A 19,290-nucleotide genomic window follows, 5' to 3' on the forward strand; every position below is an offset into this window, starting at 1 on the left:
TGTCACAGGAAGCTGATGATGCAAGTTTAGAGAGGGTGTCCGCCTGGTTATTCTCAGACCTAGGCACTTGATTTAGGTGAAACTCTTCAAGTGTCCCGGCCTCCTGCTTTACCACCTGTAGGTATTTGATCATAGCCGGATGTGTGGCTTCATAGTCACCATGGTATTTAGCTTACGATCAGTTGTGAGTCAGAACAGGCGCCTATCTTCCTTGCCCCTACCGCCTTGCACATGCGAATGCCAGCCAATAGGGCTTCATATTCCTCCTCATCATTGTTTGAGGCTTGGAACTTAAACCGTAGTGCATACTCGTACCTGTCCCCTTCAGGACACTGACATATGACGCCTGCACCACAACCGTTCATTGTAGAGCTCCCGTCCACATAGACCTTCCAAACTTGCTCAAAGTTCTCAGGATCAATCGGCCTGGTTAACTCTACTATGAAGTCAGCGAATGCTTGCCCCTTCACTGCTTTCCTTGGCTCAAAAGTGTTCTCTAGACTTTGGATCTCGATGGCCCATTTGATCATTCGGCCAGAATACTCCATGGTTGTCAGTGGCCGCTTGATTGGCTGGTCGGTGTAGACTACAACCAGATGTGCCAGAAAATAAGGTTTCAGTTTTTTAACTGCCATGAAGAGGGGAAGGCCAAACTTCTCAACCATAGGATACCGTAATTCAACGTTCTTCAGGACATGACTGATGAAGTAGACCGAGAGCTAACAATCATCCCTCTTAGCAAGGAGAACGGTGCTAAGAGCATGGTCAGAGACCGCTAAATACACGTATAGCACTTCCTTGGGCAGAGGGCTGACCAGCCATGGCAAGGAGTGAAAGTGTTGTTTCAATTTCTAGAAAGTCGCCTCTGCATCCGGCCCCCATTCAAACATGGTCTTTTTCTTGATAACTTGGAAAAAGTAGAGGCACTTGTCGCCCGACCAGCTGAGGAATCTCCCCAATGCCGGCAGGCAACCCGTGAGCTTTTGATGAACTTCTCGGACAGTGCGGGGCAACTGCATGTCTATGACCGCCTTCACCTTCTCGGGGTTAGCCTCTATCCCCCTTTGATTAATTAGAAATCCGAGGAACTTCCCAGACTCAACACCAAAAACACATTTCTTGGGATTGAGCATGACCTAGTGCCGCCTGAGTGTGGTGAATGTTTCTCGAAGGTCAGCTAGGTGGTCCGTCCGGAGCTTAGATTTAACAATCATATCATCTATGTACGCCTCCACATTCCTTCCAATCTGGTTGAAGAAGACCGTATTTATCATTCTTTGGAAGGTTGCAGGCGCATTCTTTAGTCCGAACGGCATGATAGTATAGCAAAACAACCCTTGATCTGTGACGAAGGTCGTCTTCTCTTAATCTCTCTTCCATAGGGTATCTGATGGAAGCCTGAGTAGGCGTCCATAAAGCTCATTAAGGCATGGCCGGCTGTAAAGTCAACCAGATTATCGATTCTTAGGAGTGGGTAACTATCCTTGGGACATGCCTTGTTCAAGTCTGTGTAATCTACACACATGCGCCAGGTCCCATTCGACTTTTTTACAAGTACTACATTCGCTACCCAGTCTGGGAAGTAACACTGTCGAATGAATCCTACGTCCAGCAATTTCTTAACCTCAGCGGCTGCCGCCTGGCTTCTCTCTTCGCCCTGGTTCCTCTTCTTTTGCCTGATCGGCTTCTTCTTGGGATCCACAGCGAGCTTATGTACGGCCAGGTCCGAGCTTATGCCTGGCATCTCGTGAACTTCAAATGCAAATACATATTTGAATTCCCTTAACAGTTGGTGTAGTTCAGCACCAAGTTCAGCAAAAGCAACCGTCCTGACCTTAACAATTCGCTTAGGGCGAGAGTCGTCCAGGACAACGTCAACATGTTCACCAGCTGGCTGAGGGCGGAACTCATCTGACCGCTCCTCGGCTAGTGATTGCTATTGTTTCTCTTTCCTTTCGGCCTCCAGATGGGTGGCCTTTCTTTTCTTGCCAGCTGCTGTTGGGGCAAGCGCGGCTCCCTTGATTTGCTCAAGGTCCTTAGTCTCTCCACTGGGCCCGACTTCCACCACAATAGGTTTGATGTCAGAGAGATAACACTCCCTGGCCATCTTCTGGTCTCCCGTTAGGGAGCCGACTGTTCCATCATCTCTCTTAAACTTTAGAAGCATAAGAGAGGGAATGAAGACATCTTTGGAATTATTCAGGGTGGGTCGTCCCAAGATCATGCTGTAGGCCGACAGTTCGTCGACCACCAAGAACTGGACCACCATGTGACGGCCCTCCCCTTTGTCACCCAGGCGAATAGGCAGATCCACCCGTCCCACTAGGTGTACGACCCTCCTCCAAATCCTACTAAGGGATGGGAGACCGGGTGTATACTGTCAGACTTGTACTTGAGCTTTGCCAAGCACTTATTACTGATGAAATCAGATGAACTCCTAGTATCAATTAGAATCCGACCAACTCTCTAGTTGGCCACCTTGCATTCAATTACTATAAGGTCGTCATGCGGCCCTTTGATTCCTCCCAAGTCTTCCTCAGTAATAACAACCTTTGGAAATGAACTTTTGGAGGTCCGTCCCTGGTTGATGGAGTTAACATCTAAACGCCTGATGTTGTCCTTGTTGCCTCGGATAGTAGGGCCTCCTCCTGCAAAGCCGCCTGCTATAGTATAAACTAGCGCTTCGTTAGTGTCCGAGCTCTCAGCAGGCGTTGCCCTTTTCTTGTCCGCCTGTTTCTGTTTGGGGTATTGAGTACCCTTTGATTTCTTGACATAAGAGTTGAGGTCCCCTTTGTCTGCCAGGCGGTCCAAGAGGCGCTTGAGGCTGATGCACTCATTGGTGTCATGACCAATGTCCTCATGGTAATGGCAATGTTTATTTTTGTTCCGATTGTTGACGGAACTCTTCATGGCAGACGACTTCTCAATTGAGATCCGGTCCTTGATTTCCGTGAGGATGGCATAACTATCCTTGTTAAACTCATACTTGGGGGAGTATGGTTTGAATTCCTTCTTCTTCTTCTGGGACGGCTGTTCAGAGGAGTCAGTCGCCCAGACTTCTTTTCTCTTTTTCTCTTCTTTATTGGCCGACTGCTTTGGTCGGCTCTCTCTTTTGTCGGACTTCTTGTGGTCCGACTTATTTCCAACATTACAGAGTTCGGTCGCCTGAATGTAAGCTTCCGCCTCCATCATTGCTTCTTGTAAGGTAGTCACCCTTTTCCTGACGAGGTCGAATTTGAAGTTCAACCCGTCCTTCAAACCTTTGAAAAAGTCTATATAAGCTACTTCATCAGGTAGTCCTTGTATTTGAATTCTCATCAGATTGAACCTCTTGATGTAGGAGCGCAGTCCCTCCTTCTCTCCTTGCTGTATGGCCCCCAAGTCAAGGGTGGTCTTTTTAGCAGGAATGTTCATTGAAAAAATTGATGTGAACAAGTAGGCGAGGGTCTTGAAATTATTTATACACCCGGTCGGCAAGTTGCCGAACCATTTCTGGGCGATGCCCTTCAATGTGGCCGGGAAACACTTACACCATGTGGCGTCATCCAACCCTTGGAGGTACATAAGGTTGGTGTACGCCATCAAATGGTCTTCAAGGTTGGCAGTGCCATCATAGGCCCTTACCAACACATTTTTTACTTTGGCCGGCTGGGCGACCTCTATTATTTCTTTGGAGAAGGCAGATGGTTGTTCTCCCAGCTTGAGCAGCCGAAGCTGCTAGTCCAAAGGTTGGACATTCCTTGCCTCCTGTCCTCCAAAGGGAGTAAGCTGCATGAAATATTGAGATTGTGGAACGTATGGCCGAGGAGGCACATACGGAGCCGCATGATGTTTTTGGGAACTAGAACGAGAGGATGCACCGCCCGTCTGACTCTCATAGTTTGATTTTGAATACCTCAGGGAGGTATTGTGGAGACTGTCTTGAAAATCAGACGTAGAGGCCAACTTTGACAGTCGATCGTTCTTCTTCTGCTCGAGCAGTATTCGAGCATCGGAGTATGTTTTCTTGGACCCATCCGGCTGAACATGACAGATGGGCTTCCTCTTCCCTGGTGAAGGGAAACAGTACTTAGTTAGGTCGATCATTGGCGCCTCCCTCTCCCTAGGTCTAGGGTAAGGATTCGCCTCCCGATTCTTTACAAGCTTCTTCCTCCCAAACTGGGAGGGTCTTCTGGCCGACTGTTCCTTTGGTGGAACAGTCGCCCTTTTGTTGATAAGCTCCTGGATCTCCCCCTTGAAACTATTCATGAAGGTCATAAGTTTGTTTCTGGTGATGGGTGCATATCCCTCGGCCGCCTGTTGATGATCAAGCGACGGGCCGGCTGGTTTACTATATCCAGCCGGGCAGTCCTCCTATTCCCTCCTTTCAGTGGGACGAGTGCGTCGAGCTCTAAGAGACCCGTCAAGGGCCGTGCGAGTCTCGACCTCAGTTTCATTGTTAATATCCTGGTCCGTGTAGACCTGGGGACTGTCCATAGGACGCTTCTCACTTAGAATCGGTACAGACTGTGATTCCATCTCGAAAGTACTCTCCTCACAGACGGCGCCAAAATGTTTCGGGGTTTTTTTTATGTCCTGCAGGAGAGTTACAATTCCGGGACTGGATCCGTGCGCCTGTACCTGCAAAACAACGGAAACTCCGGTTGGTGGGAGCTTCACCTCCGACGATCAAGTTAGAAAGTGTTTAAGGAGTAAAAGGTGCGGAAAGTAAAAGTGATCTGGTTCCTCTAAGGGGAGGAATGATCGATGTGTGCAATTAATGTTAAGTCCGGTCTAGCAATTAGTATGCACGTGTGTTTAGGCTTCTCTTGGTGAGTTGATTCTTGTGTTAAATGGAAGCTAATAACTATATTTATAGCCTCGAAGTATGTGCCCAATACTAGGTTTTCTGGCAAAACCTAGGACTGATTGGGCTTGCCTCGGGATTCGGGCCTTGTTGGTCGTTTTCCAGGTTAGCAATCTGTGCACCACGTGGAGTGGCGTGGTTGGTCCATGTTGGACCTACTGGAATATGGCACGTGGCAAATCCTGATTGGTCCACGTGGCTGACACGTGGCAGGCGCTAATTGGGCCACGTGGCGGGGAAAATTTCCCTAAACAGAACCAAACCAAATTAAAAAAAAAAAAAAAAAAAAAAAAAAAAAAAAAAAAAAAAAAACCGCATTACTAATTTGATTAGATTTGATTTTTTTTTATTTTTTTTGGAATAGGATTAGATTTGCTGTTTGATTCAGTTTAAAATTGTATTTGTTTCACCGCTAATTAATTTCTTAAAAAGTATTTAAATTTTCCACCATATAAAAAATGCAAAAAAATAGAGTCACCAGACCAAAAATAAAATAAAAAATTTAGCCTCAAAAGACAGATAGAAAAAAAATTAATTTCATCTTCTAAAACCCTAAACCTCTCTGCATCACCGTCAAACGCCAGGCACTCTACACTCAACACTAACAGGTACTTTTCACACTATTTTCTCTCTCTTCTTTTATATTCATGTTTATTTGCTTCTTCATATTCAATCTATCTACTAGCATTTTTGTTTTTTTACTCCAATTCTACCCTCTAATTTCTGTTTCACAAGAATTCATAAATCCATTTATAACTAGGGTTTTTTTCATTTTTGATTGGATTTGTAATTGTTTGATTTTGTTTGAGAAAGAAGCACTTATCGAAGGCTTGCCGGTTAATTAATTTCAGTAACCTGTTGAGCTCAAAAGCTGTGCAATATCTAAAATGTCGTCAATCAGCTTATATTATCTCTATATTTATTGGGGATCTTTTTTTCTGGGTGACGAACATTGATTTCTAATTCGAAGAACTTAAGCAAATAATTAGTGTATAAATGAGTAAATGTACTCATTGTGTAAAGTTTTGTTTTAATTGAAATGAAATTTACTACATTTTTGTGTTGATAATTTGGTTTAAGTGTATTGGGGCTGGAAGGATTTGTCCTCTATATTCAACCCAATATTGTGTAAGCAATCGATTTCCGACATTTGCATATGAAGAACGCGAACTCGGTTGGGTGTTTTAGGAGAATTTTATAGTTGTTGCGTTTGTTTGGTTGAGCAATGAACTTCATTTAGAAATCAGTGATGCCACTTTGCTAGATTATCGCTTTTGTCTTTTGATTTTGGCGGTTTCGTATTGATTTATCTTCTGTGAATCACAGCTAGTTTAAATTTGCTCATCTCTGCATTGCTTGATTATCGCGTTTGTCATTTGCTGTCAGTGATTTCGTATTGATTTATATCCGTAAATCACATTTAGTTGACGGTTCTTATCTCTGCATTGCTTGATTATCAGGTTTGTCATTTGTTCCTGGTGGTTTCGTATTGATTTATTTTAAGTAAAGCACAATGAGTTGAAGGTTGCTTATCTCTGTCATTAGTTGATGAGTGTTGCTACTTTGGTTTATTTGTATCTGTATATATTGGTCAGATGTCATTGGTATGTAATTTTACTTTTGCTTTCTTTTTATGTAATTGGCTTTGTTTAATTCTTGAGGTTCTTGATTTGGATTCAGTAGCAAGACTTTGAAGAGCAAGATGGCAAAGCCGAATCCCAAGGTTTTTTTTGACATTCTGATTGGGACTAGGAAGGCTGGTCGAGTTGTTATGGAGCTCTTTGCTGATGTTACCCCCAAAACGGCTGACAACTTCCGTGCTCTGTGCACTGGGGAGAAAGGAATTGGAAAAGCTGGGAAGCCACTCCATTATAAGGGCTCGGCATTTCACCGAATCATCCCAGATTTTATGTGCCAGGGTGGGGATTTCACCCGGGGAAATGGAACTGGAGGAGAATCAATTTATGGTTTGAAGTTTGCGGATGAGAACTTCAAGTTGAAGCATACAGGACCCGGTATTCTCTCTATGGCAAATGCTGGACCAAATAGTAATGGCTCGCAGTTCTTTATTTGCACTGCAAAGGCATCATGGCTAGATGGAAAGCACGTGGTATTTGGTAAAGTTGTCGAAGGTTATAATGTGGTTACTGATATGGAGAAACAGGGCAGTGACAATGGAAAAACTAAATGTCCGGTGGTCATAGAAGACTGTGGACAGCTACCTGATAATTGATTAGAAAGCATCAAAACTGCTTTAGAAAGTAAGTGCCCTTCGCATTATTCTGAGTAGTGATGTTTGAATCCTGATTAGTCTTCATGTATCTTATAATAGGTCGTCCAAGAAACAAGAAATTTGGTGCTGGATAAATACATGTACTTCCATTAGAGTGCTAGCTTTTAATGGCCTTATTTCAGGCGTTGGGTTAGATATTGGTAATTGCCATGTTCCATTTGTTTCAAGTTTTAATTTCTCGTTTCCTGAGTATTTGATGCAATGGGAATAGGAGATCTTTGGTCTGTTTTTCTATGTGCTTGTCGCGCATAGTGCTATGCCATTAGATCAGCTCAATTTCACAGTTTCTGAATCTGGCATTCAAACAGAGTTGCTTGAATTCAAGATTGCTAGAATGTTTTGCTTGATCACTAGTAGTTGATGCATTGGCAATAATGAAAAGACATGAAAAGTTTGGTCTTTATTCTTTCCCTGCTAGTTACTCAAATAGACAATCAATTTGCAAAAGAACACTTCAAATTACATTTCGATGTAAAAGATTGAATAATATGTATCCATTTCAAAACAAAGAAAACAAAATTAAAAGCTCTATACTAGAGCAATAGTCATCATACAACTACAATGATATTTGGTCTCTTTTCCATCTACATGAATCTAACCCAAAAAGACTCACCACAAGAACCTCCTAAACTAAACAATCAATCCCAATCTTCATCACTCAACTGATCATCAACATCATCTTTAGGCGGCCTAACCACAATCACAACCGTCCCTAAGCTCTCGGTCACCCCCATTTCCTTCAAAATCGAACCTTTCTCCACCTTCAACCCTCCATCATCACCACCCTTCCTAGCAACCAAGTAAAACCCATCATCAACCTCTACCTCCCTCCTCTTCCTATCAATCACCACCAAAACCGGCTCATCCACATACCACCGATTCACCCTCCATGGCAACACTTTAGCATTACTAAACGCCACCGCCACCCCTCCGGTCCCAATCCCCGCCAACGGAATCCACCTCGGGAGCACCACCCACCTATCCCACCCCTCATCCGCAACCACAACACCAAACTCCCCTTCACTCTTACACTCCCTAGGCACCCTCCCAACCCCATTCTCCCCCTCAACCGCCTGCGAAACCGGCAAGACCACCACAGTGGTCGCCTCCGCCACCTCTCCCATCTTCAACCTCACCACCGGCACCTTAATCGCCGCCTTCACAATCTCATCCACTTTTCCTTCCTTCTTCCCCTCAATCTCCTCCCTCACAGTCTCCTTCGCCCTATCCGTCTCGGCAACCTCCAACGCCGTCGCCAAAGCCGAGCTCCTCCTCTCCGACGGATTCATGAACTCCCTTGAGAGCCGATAATGCCAAAACGCCCAACAATCCCCAGGACAATTATAATCAAAACAACCAAAACCCGGCTCATCTTTTCTCGCCGGAAAATCCTTAATACTCCTCGCAATTTCCCGCGCTCTTTCCCCATCATATCTATTCCTGACAACATAATTGGCAGTAGCAGCTCTTTGCGACGTATTCAACATCCGAATTTCATACAAAAGCTCAGCCCCACCATTTTCAAAGAAAGCCAGAGTTTCAGGCTCAATAAGGGGGGACTCAGCAATGGATTCCCTCACCTGTGCAGCAACAACGAGAAGATTCTGCTCAACACCAGTGATTCCAGTAAGCTCTTCAATGGAAGGTGGAGTAAAGCCGTCTCGAAACAGGGTTGAAATAAGGGGAGCATACTCGTACCACAAACCAAGACGGTTAGCAAGAACCTCGATGATAGAGGCGGTGTCGAGGTTCTTGTATTTTTGGGGGAGGGGGTTGGGAGGAGGGCGAAAGGGTTGGTAGAGGTTTTGGGGTTGAGGAGAGGAAGAGGAGGATTTGGGGATGATGAGGTTGGGGACAAGAGGAGGGGGAGAGTAGGAGGATGTGATTGGTTTGCTGGCGAGGCGAAGAGAGGTGGCAGACGGTGGTGGGAGAAGGTGTTTGGTGGTGGTGGAGAAGAGGGTGGTGGAGGAAGAAAGGGGGTGGGAGGAGGAGAGAGATAGCATGGTCATAGTGTGAGTGTGGGAGTTGGAGGGAGATTGAGTGATTGATTTATCACCTTATCTTGTGCTTTTGAGGAGAAATAACAAGTTTTGGGATTTTCATGGTATATCCATTATAGAGTATAATATAATGATTTTATATCTTTATTATGAATATTCATAGGATGGGGCAACTCCCTTTGTTATTATTTGGTTACTTCACTTTTTATGAAAAATTGTTTCATATTATATATGGCTATGGGGTTCACAATTTTACTTTTACTGTCTCACATTGTTACTTTATGTCCCATCACTTTTCTATCTCATCAATTTCATTCAATCAAAACTTTAAAAAACAAAATATGAGTTACACAGGGAGTATTATTTGATTGGAGTAGCCGAGTAGCATCCTTGATTTTGATACGGACTAATATTACTTTGAGCTAAACTTAATTGTTTCAAAATAAATATGCCATATATGGTTATTATCAAAGATTTGATTATGAATCAAGTTAAATTGAAATTAATACTTCCTCTATAGTTCCGCCCCTAATTGTTTGCCCTATTACATTTTTGTGAAATTAAATTTTTTGAACTTTAAGCACAAATTATATAATTATATAGTCATGTGGGGTCATATTAGTTCATTTCAATGTCCATTTTTATAATATCATATTTATATTGATAATTCTGTAATTTTTGCATAAACAGTATGGAGATTTTTACATTTTAAGATGGGTCTTAGAGAACAAGAAGAGTCAAATAAAGGGAGTATTTATTAAGACATAATCAAGACTAAAAGGATAATGTTTTATTTAAACGTATATGACTTGTTGGATTTATTTAAGTTTAAATGTACTTATTTGAATTTACGAAACTAAAATCAACAAAATTCTTCGAAATTTATTAGATTTTGTCTATAACTATTCTAAGGTTTTTTTTTTCTGAACTGAGTCAAAAGAAGTTAGATACAACACATGTTGGGTTAATTTAAAATGAAAAAAATTCTTGAAATTACATGGAGAGTATATTCATAGATACCAAACATCTCAAATTGATGAAAAAGCTTATAGATTAGTTTGAACTTAAAAAATTCTTGAAATTACATGGAGAGTATATTCATAGATACCAAACATCTCAAATTGATGAAAAATCTTATAGGTTAGTTTGAACTTAAAAAATTCTTGAAATTACATGGAGAGTATATTAATAGATACCAAACATTTCAAATTGATGAAAAATCTATAAACAAGTTACCTAGTTGCACAAAATATAAAGTGTATTCGAGGATATTTTTTTATTTTGAAATATAAAAAGCTATTTAATATACTAATATCTAAATACACTCGAGCGTATAATAAGATTATTCAAAATACACTCTACTAATAAACAAATGTAAAATAATCACAATATACTAACTTTTTATATCTAATATATTCTTAATACCAAATTGACATTCACATGGAGAGTATATTAATAGATTGGGTCAATTTTGTCATCTAGATATTTGCAAGTAGTACACAAGATATTATATTCCTTTTTACAATTCAAAAGATTATGTAATATGTGGATGTGACAATGTAATGTGTGGCTACAACACTCAAAAAATACGGGCACCTTACCACATCTATCCGCCAAATTATGGCAACAACAACTTGCTTCCCTCCTTTGACAATCCAAATACACCAACACCAAAATCTTCCCACATTCAAACTCAAAATTCAACAACCAAATCATAATCAATTCACCATTGATGAAACTAAGCGAATCCATGCTCACTTTCTAAAAACCCACTTCAATTATTCTCATGAAATTCATCCTACAATTCCATTATATTCAACCTCGGCTGCTCGATATAATTTCCTCATAACATCTTATAATAAGAATAATCAACCAAAATATGCACTAAATATATATGCCCAAATGAGAGAAATGAACATTGAAATTGACAGTTTTTTTAGTTGCTTCTCTTCTAAAATCTTGTGCACAGGTTGGTTGTGTTTTTCCTGGTAGAGAGATTCATGGGTTTGCTCTAAAAAATGGGTTAGATTTTGATGTTTTTGTGGGGAATACTTTGATTCAAATGTACTGTGAATGTGGGTTTCTGAGTTCTGCACGGCTCGTGTTCGAAAAACTGATGAAAAGAGATGTTGTTTCTTGGAATACAATGATTAGGGGATATGTTAAGCACAGGGTGTTTGATGAAGCTCTGAGAATGATCAGAGAAATGCAGTATAAGTTAGTGAAGCCGAGTGAAAGTACGATGATTAGTATTCTAAAGCTTCTGGCAGATGTTGGGAACAAGGAGTTGACAAAGCCCATGTTTGCTTATGTGATCAAGAATAGCAACATGAATCATTTAGGAGCTAATTTGACTACTACTCTGATAGAGATGCATGCTAAGAGTGGGAGTGTAGCTGTTGCGCGCTCCCTGTTTGATAGACTAAACGAAAAGAATGTCTACGCTTATACAGCAATGGTTGCAGGCTACATTCGTTGCAATGCTGTAGAGGAGGGTGTAAGACTTTTTGGGCAGATGATAGAAGATGGGATTTTACCAAATGAAGTCACTCTGGTGAGTTTGATTGCAGAATGTGGAACAGATGAGGCTTTGGACTTAGGAAAGCAGCTGCATGGTTATGTTATCAGAAATGGTTTTGTCATGACTTTACCTCTGGCTACTTCTCTGTTAGATATGTATGGTAAATGTTGTGAAATCAGTAGTGCACGGACGATTTTTGATAAAATGGAGAGAAGGGATATTATGACTTGGACAGTCCTCATATCAGCTTATACTCGAGGTAATTGCATTGAAAAGGCGATTGATCTCCTTGTTCTAATGAGAGAAAGCAGTATAAAGCCTAACCAGGTAACTATGGTTAGCCTAGTATCATTCTGTGCAGAATCAGGTGCACTTGACTTGGGAAAGTGGATTCACGCGTACATAGATAAGCAGAGGATAAATAGAGACATAGTACTCAATACTGCTCTTATTGATATGTATGCCAAATGTGGTGATATAACTACAGCCTACAGGCTGTTTGAAGAAGCTACAAATAGAGATATATGCATGTGGAACTGTATGATATTGGGGTTCGGTATGCATGGTTTCGGTGAGAAAGCTTTAGAGCTCTTTACTAAAATGGAAAATTTGCAGATCAAACCAAATGAAATTACATTCATCGGATTGCTTAGTGCTTGTAGTCATGCAGGTTTGGTAAAAGAAGGAAAGAGGGTTTTCGAGAAAATGAAGAATAAGTATGGCTTGTTACCAAAGATTGAGCACTATGGTTGCATGGTGGACCTTTTAGGGAGAGCAGGTTTGCTTCATGAAGCATATGATATTGTACAAACCATGCCAATGAAACCTAATGTAGTCGTATGGGGTGCTCTACTCGCCGCTTGCAAGGTTCATAAGGACCCAGACCTGGGGGAATTAGCCTCTTTGAAGCTGCTTGAAATCGATCCTGAAAGCTGCGGTCATAATGTTCTCATCTCCAATATCTATGCAACAGAGAAGAGATGGAAGAATGTAGTGAGTGTGAGAAAAGCCATGAAAAACAGAGGAATGAAAAAGGAACCGGGAATCAGTTGTATCGAGGTAAATGGTGCAGTGCATGAGTTCACAACAGGAATTCAGGCACACGCACAATTTGGAGAAATTGATGATATGCTCAGGGAGATGCTCTGCAAACTGGAGGCAGCTGGTTACAAGCCAGATACTTCTGTAGTACTGCTTAACATAGAAGAGAAAGAAAGAGAGAAGTCACTTAAGTATCACAGTGAGAAGATTGCCATGGCTTTTGGCCTTATTAACACAGCTCCCAGTACTCCTATTCGGATTGTAAAAAATCTAAGGGTTTGTGACGACTGCCATACTGCTACAAAACTCCTCTCCAAGATCTATAAGAGGACCATCATAGTTAGGGACCGTATTCGCTTCCACCATTTCTCAGAAGGATCTTGTTCTTGTGGTGACTACTGGTAATGCATTACAAAAAGAAATAGGGAAAGATACTGAAATGTTATATAACTAGGAAGTACAGTATATACAGTTGAAGCTTACAGCTCTTTCACTTGAAAATGACATTCTCTAAATGCCATTTGCTCAAATAAGTGTACAAGATTTAGCTGGTACAAACGAAGGAATATAAAGCCAATCAACCAAGCCACTGCTGACAACGTCTGTCCCCAGTACCCCCAACAGCACGACGAATGCTGATCTTCTCATTTGAGTACTTCTCTTGAAGAGATTCAAAAGCAGTCACATCAAGCTTACCGGAAACTGACTTCCCTTGTTTTCGACGATTAAGTTGCTCTCGTATTGAAGTCCAAAGTTTCCCTATAGCATCCCTTTGTTGAGAGGTGAACCGTGATACATTGTCATAGGCATGTTTTACCAGTATGTCAATGACAGTCTGACACCTACAAATAAGATTCCATCGTTGTTAGCACAAAAAACGAGAATGAAGTAATTAACTTGTAGCAAAGGGGCGCTAGAACAAACCATGGGATTTTATAGCGCTTTGCAGCTATCTCCAAACAATTGATTATGGCTTCTCTTTGTAACCTCAGAAATCTCATCATCTCTTCTTCATCCTCCTTCCCTTTATTATTTTTTGCTTCTTTTTTCGGTTTACTTGAGATAAGAGCATCAAGCCCAAAAGGATCGAACTCTTCTTTGGTGGTAACCTCATTAGAAAGATCAGAGGGAATCACATCCTGGCTTGACTGAACCTCTCTACTTACCCTTTCCTTCTCATCTTGAAGTGCTGCAACTTCCTCAGCATCATCTTCCTTGGTTGCAACAGGAAGATTGGATATCAAATCTTTGACGCGACCAGCAGCTTTTGAGAACTGCATGTAGCCCGAACAAGAATGTTAACCTAGGTAGCACACACGCATTATAAGCTCAGGAAAGTACATTATAAAACAATTTACATCAATGAAGCTTCACATTGGCCAGAATGCCAAAAACTATAATCAGAATAGAAACTAATGTAAGAAAGTCAAGACAGCTACCAGCAATGGTAGAGCTTAAAAACTTAAAAGCTTCACAGAAAAAAAAGGGGCTGCCAACTTGCCATACGAAAAGTAACTGTGAAGAGGTCTATAGATGAAGAACTGTAACTGCTTCCCTAAGCCATGCATTTTCATGTACCTCTCCAATCTACAAAATTTGCTCTTTACTATTACCTCATGTTAGTTACCGGTGGAGAGTTGGAGACAGGAAAGGAATACTCATCTGCTTCATGAGGTTAAGATCAGAGGAAATATATAGTTTAAATAGAATAACTACCTTTGGCATTGTGTTCTTATGAATTATAATAGACATGGATTTCAGTAGAAAACTTATGATCTGTTTCTTGGTTCTTGACTTCTCCATTCTTTGTTATTATTTTAAGGAATACTAAACCCTCTCTAGCTGCAACTAAATTATTAATTTTTTTTTACGTATTTTTCATCTCCCAGCCCCAAAACTGCCATATAAAGAGTTAATTGTAGACCTTTCAAAATAGGTGACACGCTGGTGTATTGATACTTAGGTTACACATGTGTAGGGTTTGGTGGTTGGATGTATCTCTTTGAGACACTTAAAATTGACCAGAGCTTTTGTTGTAGCTTAACCAAAGGATTGAAAAAACTTCCTCATTTATACCTTCCTCATCAAGTTTGCAACGATTGAAAATCTGCTTATCTAAATTTTCATCTAATTTCTGGTATTAAACTTCATATATATTTTAGTCCCAGATATATATATATATAAAAATGTATAAATTGTTATAATGGCCAGTTGGGCTCATAAGGTGAGGTCAAAGACATATATTTGCATGCAAGTAAATAGAGTTGCATGTTCCCCCTCCGCACCCCCCACAACACCCGAGCCATCCATAAAATTTACAAAAACTACTCTAGAAATTTATCTTCTGTTATTTATAATATGAACCGCAGAGAGAACTTTTATAAGATATGTCAATCAATGAATAGATGAGCAGAAGCATATGAATATTAGAATACCACAGAATGAAGTGGTCCAACAGAAGGTATAGGTTGTAAGCTAATAAACCCATTTACAAGCACAAGCATGAAGTCACTGTGGTGTATAAGCACACCAGTATGCATACGCTAATAGTATTCATCAGGTCAATGATTTCTGTACACAAAGATGTAATTTCCATCACCATGTTTCTGCAACCATTTAATTCCCTGAAGAAGACATGTTGACAGGAATAATGCAATAAATAAAGTATCTCCTTTTAGCATAAAACCCATTCTGATCCTATTTGTCAAACGTAAATCTCAAATACCCTAGCTTCTACATTTGGCAACTCTGAACTGCCTACAATACCATCCAGTTAGCCACAGAGGCACAGAACATCCTAGAAATCACAGAAACACTGAAGGGTAAATCCTGCTGTTCTAGTAATATTTTGGAAATGAGAGCATGTAAAAATGTTTATAAGAAGAGACACTCAGAAAAATTATTTTTGCCAATTTCCATAACACCTTGCATCTAAAAACATTTTTGAAATTTCTATGCCACCTCAATCACAATTTTTTACAAGGGAAAAATAGTTTGTAATCCCCTTCTTTGTTCTTTCATCATTGTACTGATCTACACTTAAACCAACACAAATTCATAACGCAAGGCCCCAATGAGGTCGTCACTTATAATTTGATAGGCACAAATAAACCTTTATTCTAATATAAATTATTATCCAGCAGCCATGCTAGAAAATCACTATGGACCAAAAGTGGTAACTAATATATAAGGGGCAACTCTGACCATAAGCTTCTATCTCACATAAATAACACATGCCATCAAAAAACTCATTCATCAATCCATCCTAGAGTAGAAAACAAATCACTTTGAGCATAGAACATTTGGCTAATTCCTCTTCTTAGACCAACTTTATCCCATCCTCAAAGATGCATCAAAATCTCCACAGCAGATTGCATGCATACCAATATTGTACACAATCCACAACTAAATCGTAAGATATTCTTCAGAAATATACCAAAGAAATAAGCCCTAATAGGGATCCTTTATTTCTATACACTGTTTCTTAACTAGATCTACAGGCATCAGCCCCTCCACAGGTGATAAAGCATTAATCATCACTCGATCTAAAGAATACTTAATTACAAAAAACTAGCAGCTTTATCATAATAATTCATTAACCCATACTGCCATCCTTTAAGCTACAAAATAACTATGGGTTGCAAAGTCATAACATCACAAACTCATATTTTAATGCTGAATAACCTATCTATGATAGTACTCACAGATATATCATCATCTCTACTTTTCTTCTTTCTTTCTTTCTTTCTTTTTAAAAAAAAAAAATTAGTAAATGATATCTTAAGCAAAGTTCCAAAATGCTTACCACAAAGCTGTCATCAGTATACAAGTCATTTGCCACCACGGCTCGGATGGTCCATACAGTTAGTTGATTCTTCTGCTTCTTATTCAGACACTGCAGTCAACACAAGGAGAGTCATCTCTACAGAAATGTATCAAATATGAAATCAACAATCATAATAACAGAGATAACCACGCATTAAAGATCATTGAAAAACTTACATCTTTTGCATCTTGTGCCGCAGAGAACAATGCATGATAATCTGATCGTGCAGAAGCATTATTGCATGAAGTAGGCGAAAACATTGCTGCTTCCAGTATGGAAAAGAAGTGATCAGCAGTTTCAGGTTTGACACTTCCAGCCTGAATCAACTGTATAGCCAACTTCGAAGCTTTACTGAACTTAGCAGAATTTCCGATGTGGGAGGCTATCTTCTGCATGGCCTCAGCAATTTGTGATATAGAAGCATCCGTGGAGGTTTTAAACCTCAATTTCTTTCCAGATCCAACCTCTGAAATGAATTAAAAATAATTCAGCACCTTACTAGCATTTTAGTGCCATGCTTAGACATATATAGTCATAAAAGATCATATAAGAACAAAATTTCTCTCAAGTCTTTCCATAGCTCGAAATGCTATGAAATGCATATGGAATTTGGAAGGTTGCTGTAAGAAAATAGCAGTCAGCAATTGAAAATTGATGATATTGTCTCACGTGAGACATCCCAATACTAAAACAATTTTCAGTAGGTTCCTCTAGATCAATCTATATTCGCAATTTCAGCAACTAAACCAGACAAAATTGAATCTTCATTGACTTATTGCTTTCTAGAAACACAAATGACTCAAGATGTCTTGTGAAAAAATTGGAAAAATCTAGATAAAATTATTATCACCTACGACAGGAAAGAGTCAAAATTATGTGAAACCAGGAAACTCCTTAATACCTGAAGTCAAAGACAAAGGTAAGTCGAAACTTTGCAGCTTCAAATATCAGACTCTGACCAGTGTAGATAAACAAGTGACATTCCTGAGTCACGGATCAATGGCATCACTTATGCAATAACCATAACAAAATAGCGATCTAGTAAACTAATTTGAAAAATCATTACCATGAAAATGTTGCACAGATAGATATAACAATTCAAACTCACCCAGAGCGTAAGATTTTTATCAGCCACGTGCCATTTTTTAGATCATAAAATGATACCTTGAACTGTTATTGATTAAAATTGTTTCATTCCCCAAACTAGCTACCCTTAACTAGAAACACTGTACAAAGTATAGTATAAACCAGATCTAAGAATTTAAGCCTGGCAACAACCCTTGATTGCCAAACTTTATCCAAAACCGAATCAACCACAAAAATACCAATCCTTGTTCATCTCTGCTTATATAGAACCACTATAGTAACAAGACGAATTCAAATCCACAATGACCCTTAACCACTGAAATAATCCAAGCAAATCAACCATAACCAATATCATTTCTTGTTTCAATACAGCACTGCTTATCTAGAAACACTCTAGTAAACAAATCTATGGATTGCGACAACCCTAAATTACCGAACTTTATTCAAAAGCCAATAAATTATAATCAATAACATTTCTTATTTTTGATGAAAATTGTTCAGCTAAGCTTATCTAGACCCACTAAAGTAACAGACCTATAAATTCAAGTCGAAAACGACTCTTAATCACCAAAACTCAATCCAACAGCGAATCAACCGCAATTAACATCATTCGAACCAATCACCAAAACTCCAAAACCATTTAATCTTCAGCTTTCTCTTCTTAGAATCATTCAAGTCTAAAAAACCAACTTTCCCTACTCAGAAACCCTAAAATGACCAACCCCTTTAGTTCAGGTCAGCAATAACTCGTAATCACCAAAAATTTATACACAAATAAATAAACCAACAATCAATACCATTCCAATTAACAATCAAAATGCATAAATTAAAACATGAAATCAAAACTATACACAATTACATAGATAAATTAAAGTAATTGATTAAAAAGGGGGCAAAATAACCTTCATTTGGGGTAGATTCTGGAGGCTTGGATCGTTTGAAGGCGCTTTTGAGGGGAGGAGGAGGGAGTGGAGTTGGGTCTTTAATAATACTAGTTGTTTTATTATTTTCATTGATTTTGACAGATTTGTGAGGTTGAAGATGAAGTTGTTGTTCTTGTTGTTCTTGAGAAGGAGGTGAGAGGTATGAAGGAGGTGGTAAGTCGCCAAATAAGTCACCCGCCATTGTTGAAGGTTGAAGGTTTTCTCGCGCTCTCTGTTGCGCAGTTGCTAACTTGCTTGTGTATATGGAATTTACAGAATTGCAGGCTTTGCAGCACTAAAGATAGATAGAGTGTAAAATAAATTGAATGAGTAATTGATGTTGAAATAAAGAAAGGGAATTCAAAAGGTCAAACATAGGCATCCGATCGGACGCGCACCGTTTGATCAGGCGCGAGAAGAGTTGCAAATTCTGGAGTTTTGCCGTCTGATCGGGCGCGAGAACAGCCCAGTTTTTGACTGGTTGTTCGCCTGACCGAGCACGAGAGCAACCCAGTTTTCGACTGGTTGCTTCCCAATCGGGCGCGAGGTAACCCGTTGGACTCCAACGACTCTCTCTTGGATTCCTCTTCTTGATTTCTAATTTGATTCTTTGCAACCCCCCATTTAAGAGGTTGATTATGTTGATTAAATCATTATGTTTATTCTGATTTTATTCCCTCATTGATGAAAATATTCTTCTTTGATTTTCTATCTTCCTCCATCCATCATTATAAATTGAAGGATGATTTTTCTG

General features: G+C 39.9%; 4 protein-coding genes across 5 annotated transcripts; 2 read left to right on the forward strand and 2 right to left on the reverse strand.

Annotated features, from left to right (window-relative positions):
• Nucleotides 1-5,205: 5,205 nt before the first annotated feature.
• LOC110734056 (peptidyl-prolyl cis-trans isomerase CYP19-3-like) lies at nt 5,206-7,371 on the forward strand. Of its 2 annotated transcripts, none has more exons than XM_021914120.1 (2): nt 5,206-5,454; nt 6,530-7,371. In XM_021914120.1, exon 2 carries the CDS (start codon nt 6,549-6,551, stop codon nt 7,077-7,079), a length of 531 nt encoding a protein of 176 aa, XP_021769812.1. In that variant the 5' UTR covers nt 5,206-5,454; nt 6,530-6,548; the 3' UTR covers nt 7,080-7,371. The 2 variants fall into 2 exon arrangements, with proteins under 2 accessions (XP_021769812.1, XP_021769811.1); XM_021914119.1 differs by having other exon boundaries at nt 5,207-5,454; nt 6,527-7,371.
• A 195-nt stretch (nt 7,372-7,566) lies between these two features.
• On the reverse strand, nt 7,567-9,307 carry LOC110734055 (rubisco accumulation factor 1.1, chloroplastic-like). The gene has a single exon (XM_021914118.1). It carries the CDS (start codon nt 9,146-9,148, stop codon nt 7,778-7,780), a length of 1,371 nt encoding a protein of 456 aa, XP_021769810.1. The 5' UTR covers nt 9,149-9,307; the 3' UTR covers nt 7,567-7,777.
• A 1,307-nt stretch (nt 9,308-10,614) lies between these two features.
• Nucleotides 10,615-13,134, forward strand: LOC110734057 (pentatricopeptide repeat-containing protein At1g08070, chloroplastic-like). The gene has a single exon (XM_021914121.1). It carries the CDS (start codon nt 11,202-11,204, stop codon nt 13,104-13,106), a length of 1,905 nt encoding a protein of 634 aa, XP_021769813.1. The 5' UTR covers nt 10,615-11,201; the 3' UTR covers nt 13,107-13,134.
• Nucleotides 13,124-18,998, reverse strand: LOC110734058. Its single transcript, XM_021914122.1, has 5 exons — nt 18,516-18,998; nt 16,704-16,993; nt 16,507-16,596; nt 13,626-13,975; nt 13,124-13,543 (listed from the first exon to the last, which is right to left on the reverse strand). The coding sequence occupies exons 1-5, from the start codon at nt 18,736-18,738 to the stop codon at nt 13,279-13,281; spliced, it is 1,218 nt and encodes a 405-aa protein (XP_021769814.1). The 5' UTR covers nt 18,739-18,998; the 3' UTR covers nt 13,124-13,278.
• Nucleotides 18,999-19,290: the final 292 nt, after the last annotated feature.

This window comes from Chenopodium quinoa, unplaced genomic scaffold (assembly GCF_001683475.1).
Source record: "Chenopodium quinoa cultivar QQ74 unplaced genomic scaffold, ASM168347v1, whole genome shotgun sequence".
Classification (NCBI taxonomy): domain Eukaryota; kingdom Viridiplantae; phylum Streptophyta; class Magnoliopsida; order Caryophyllales; family Amaranthaceae; genus Chenopodium; species Chenopodium quinoa.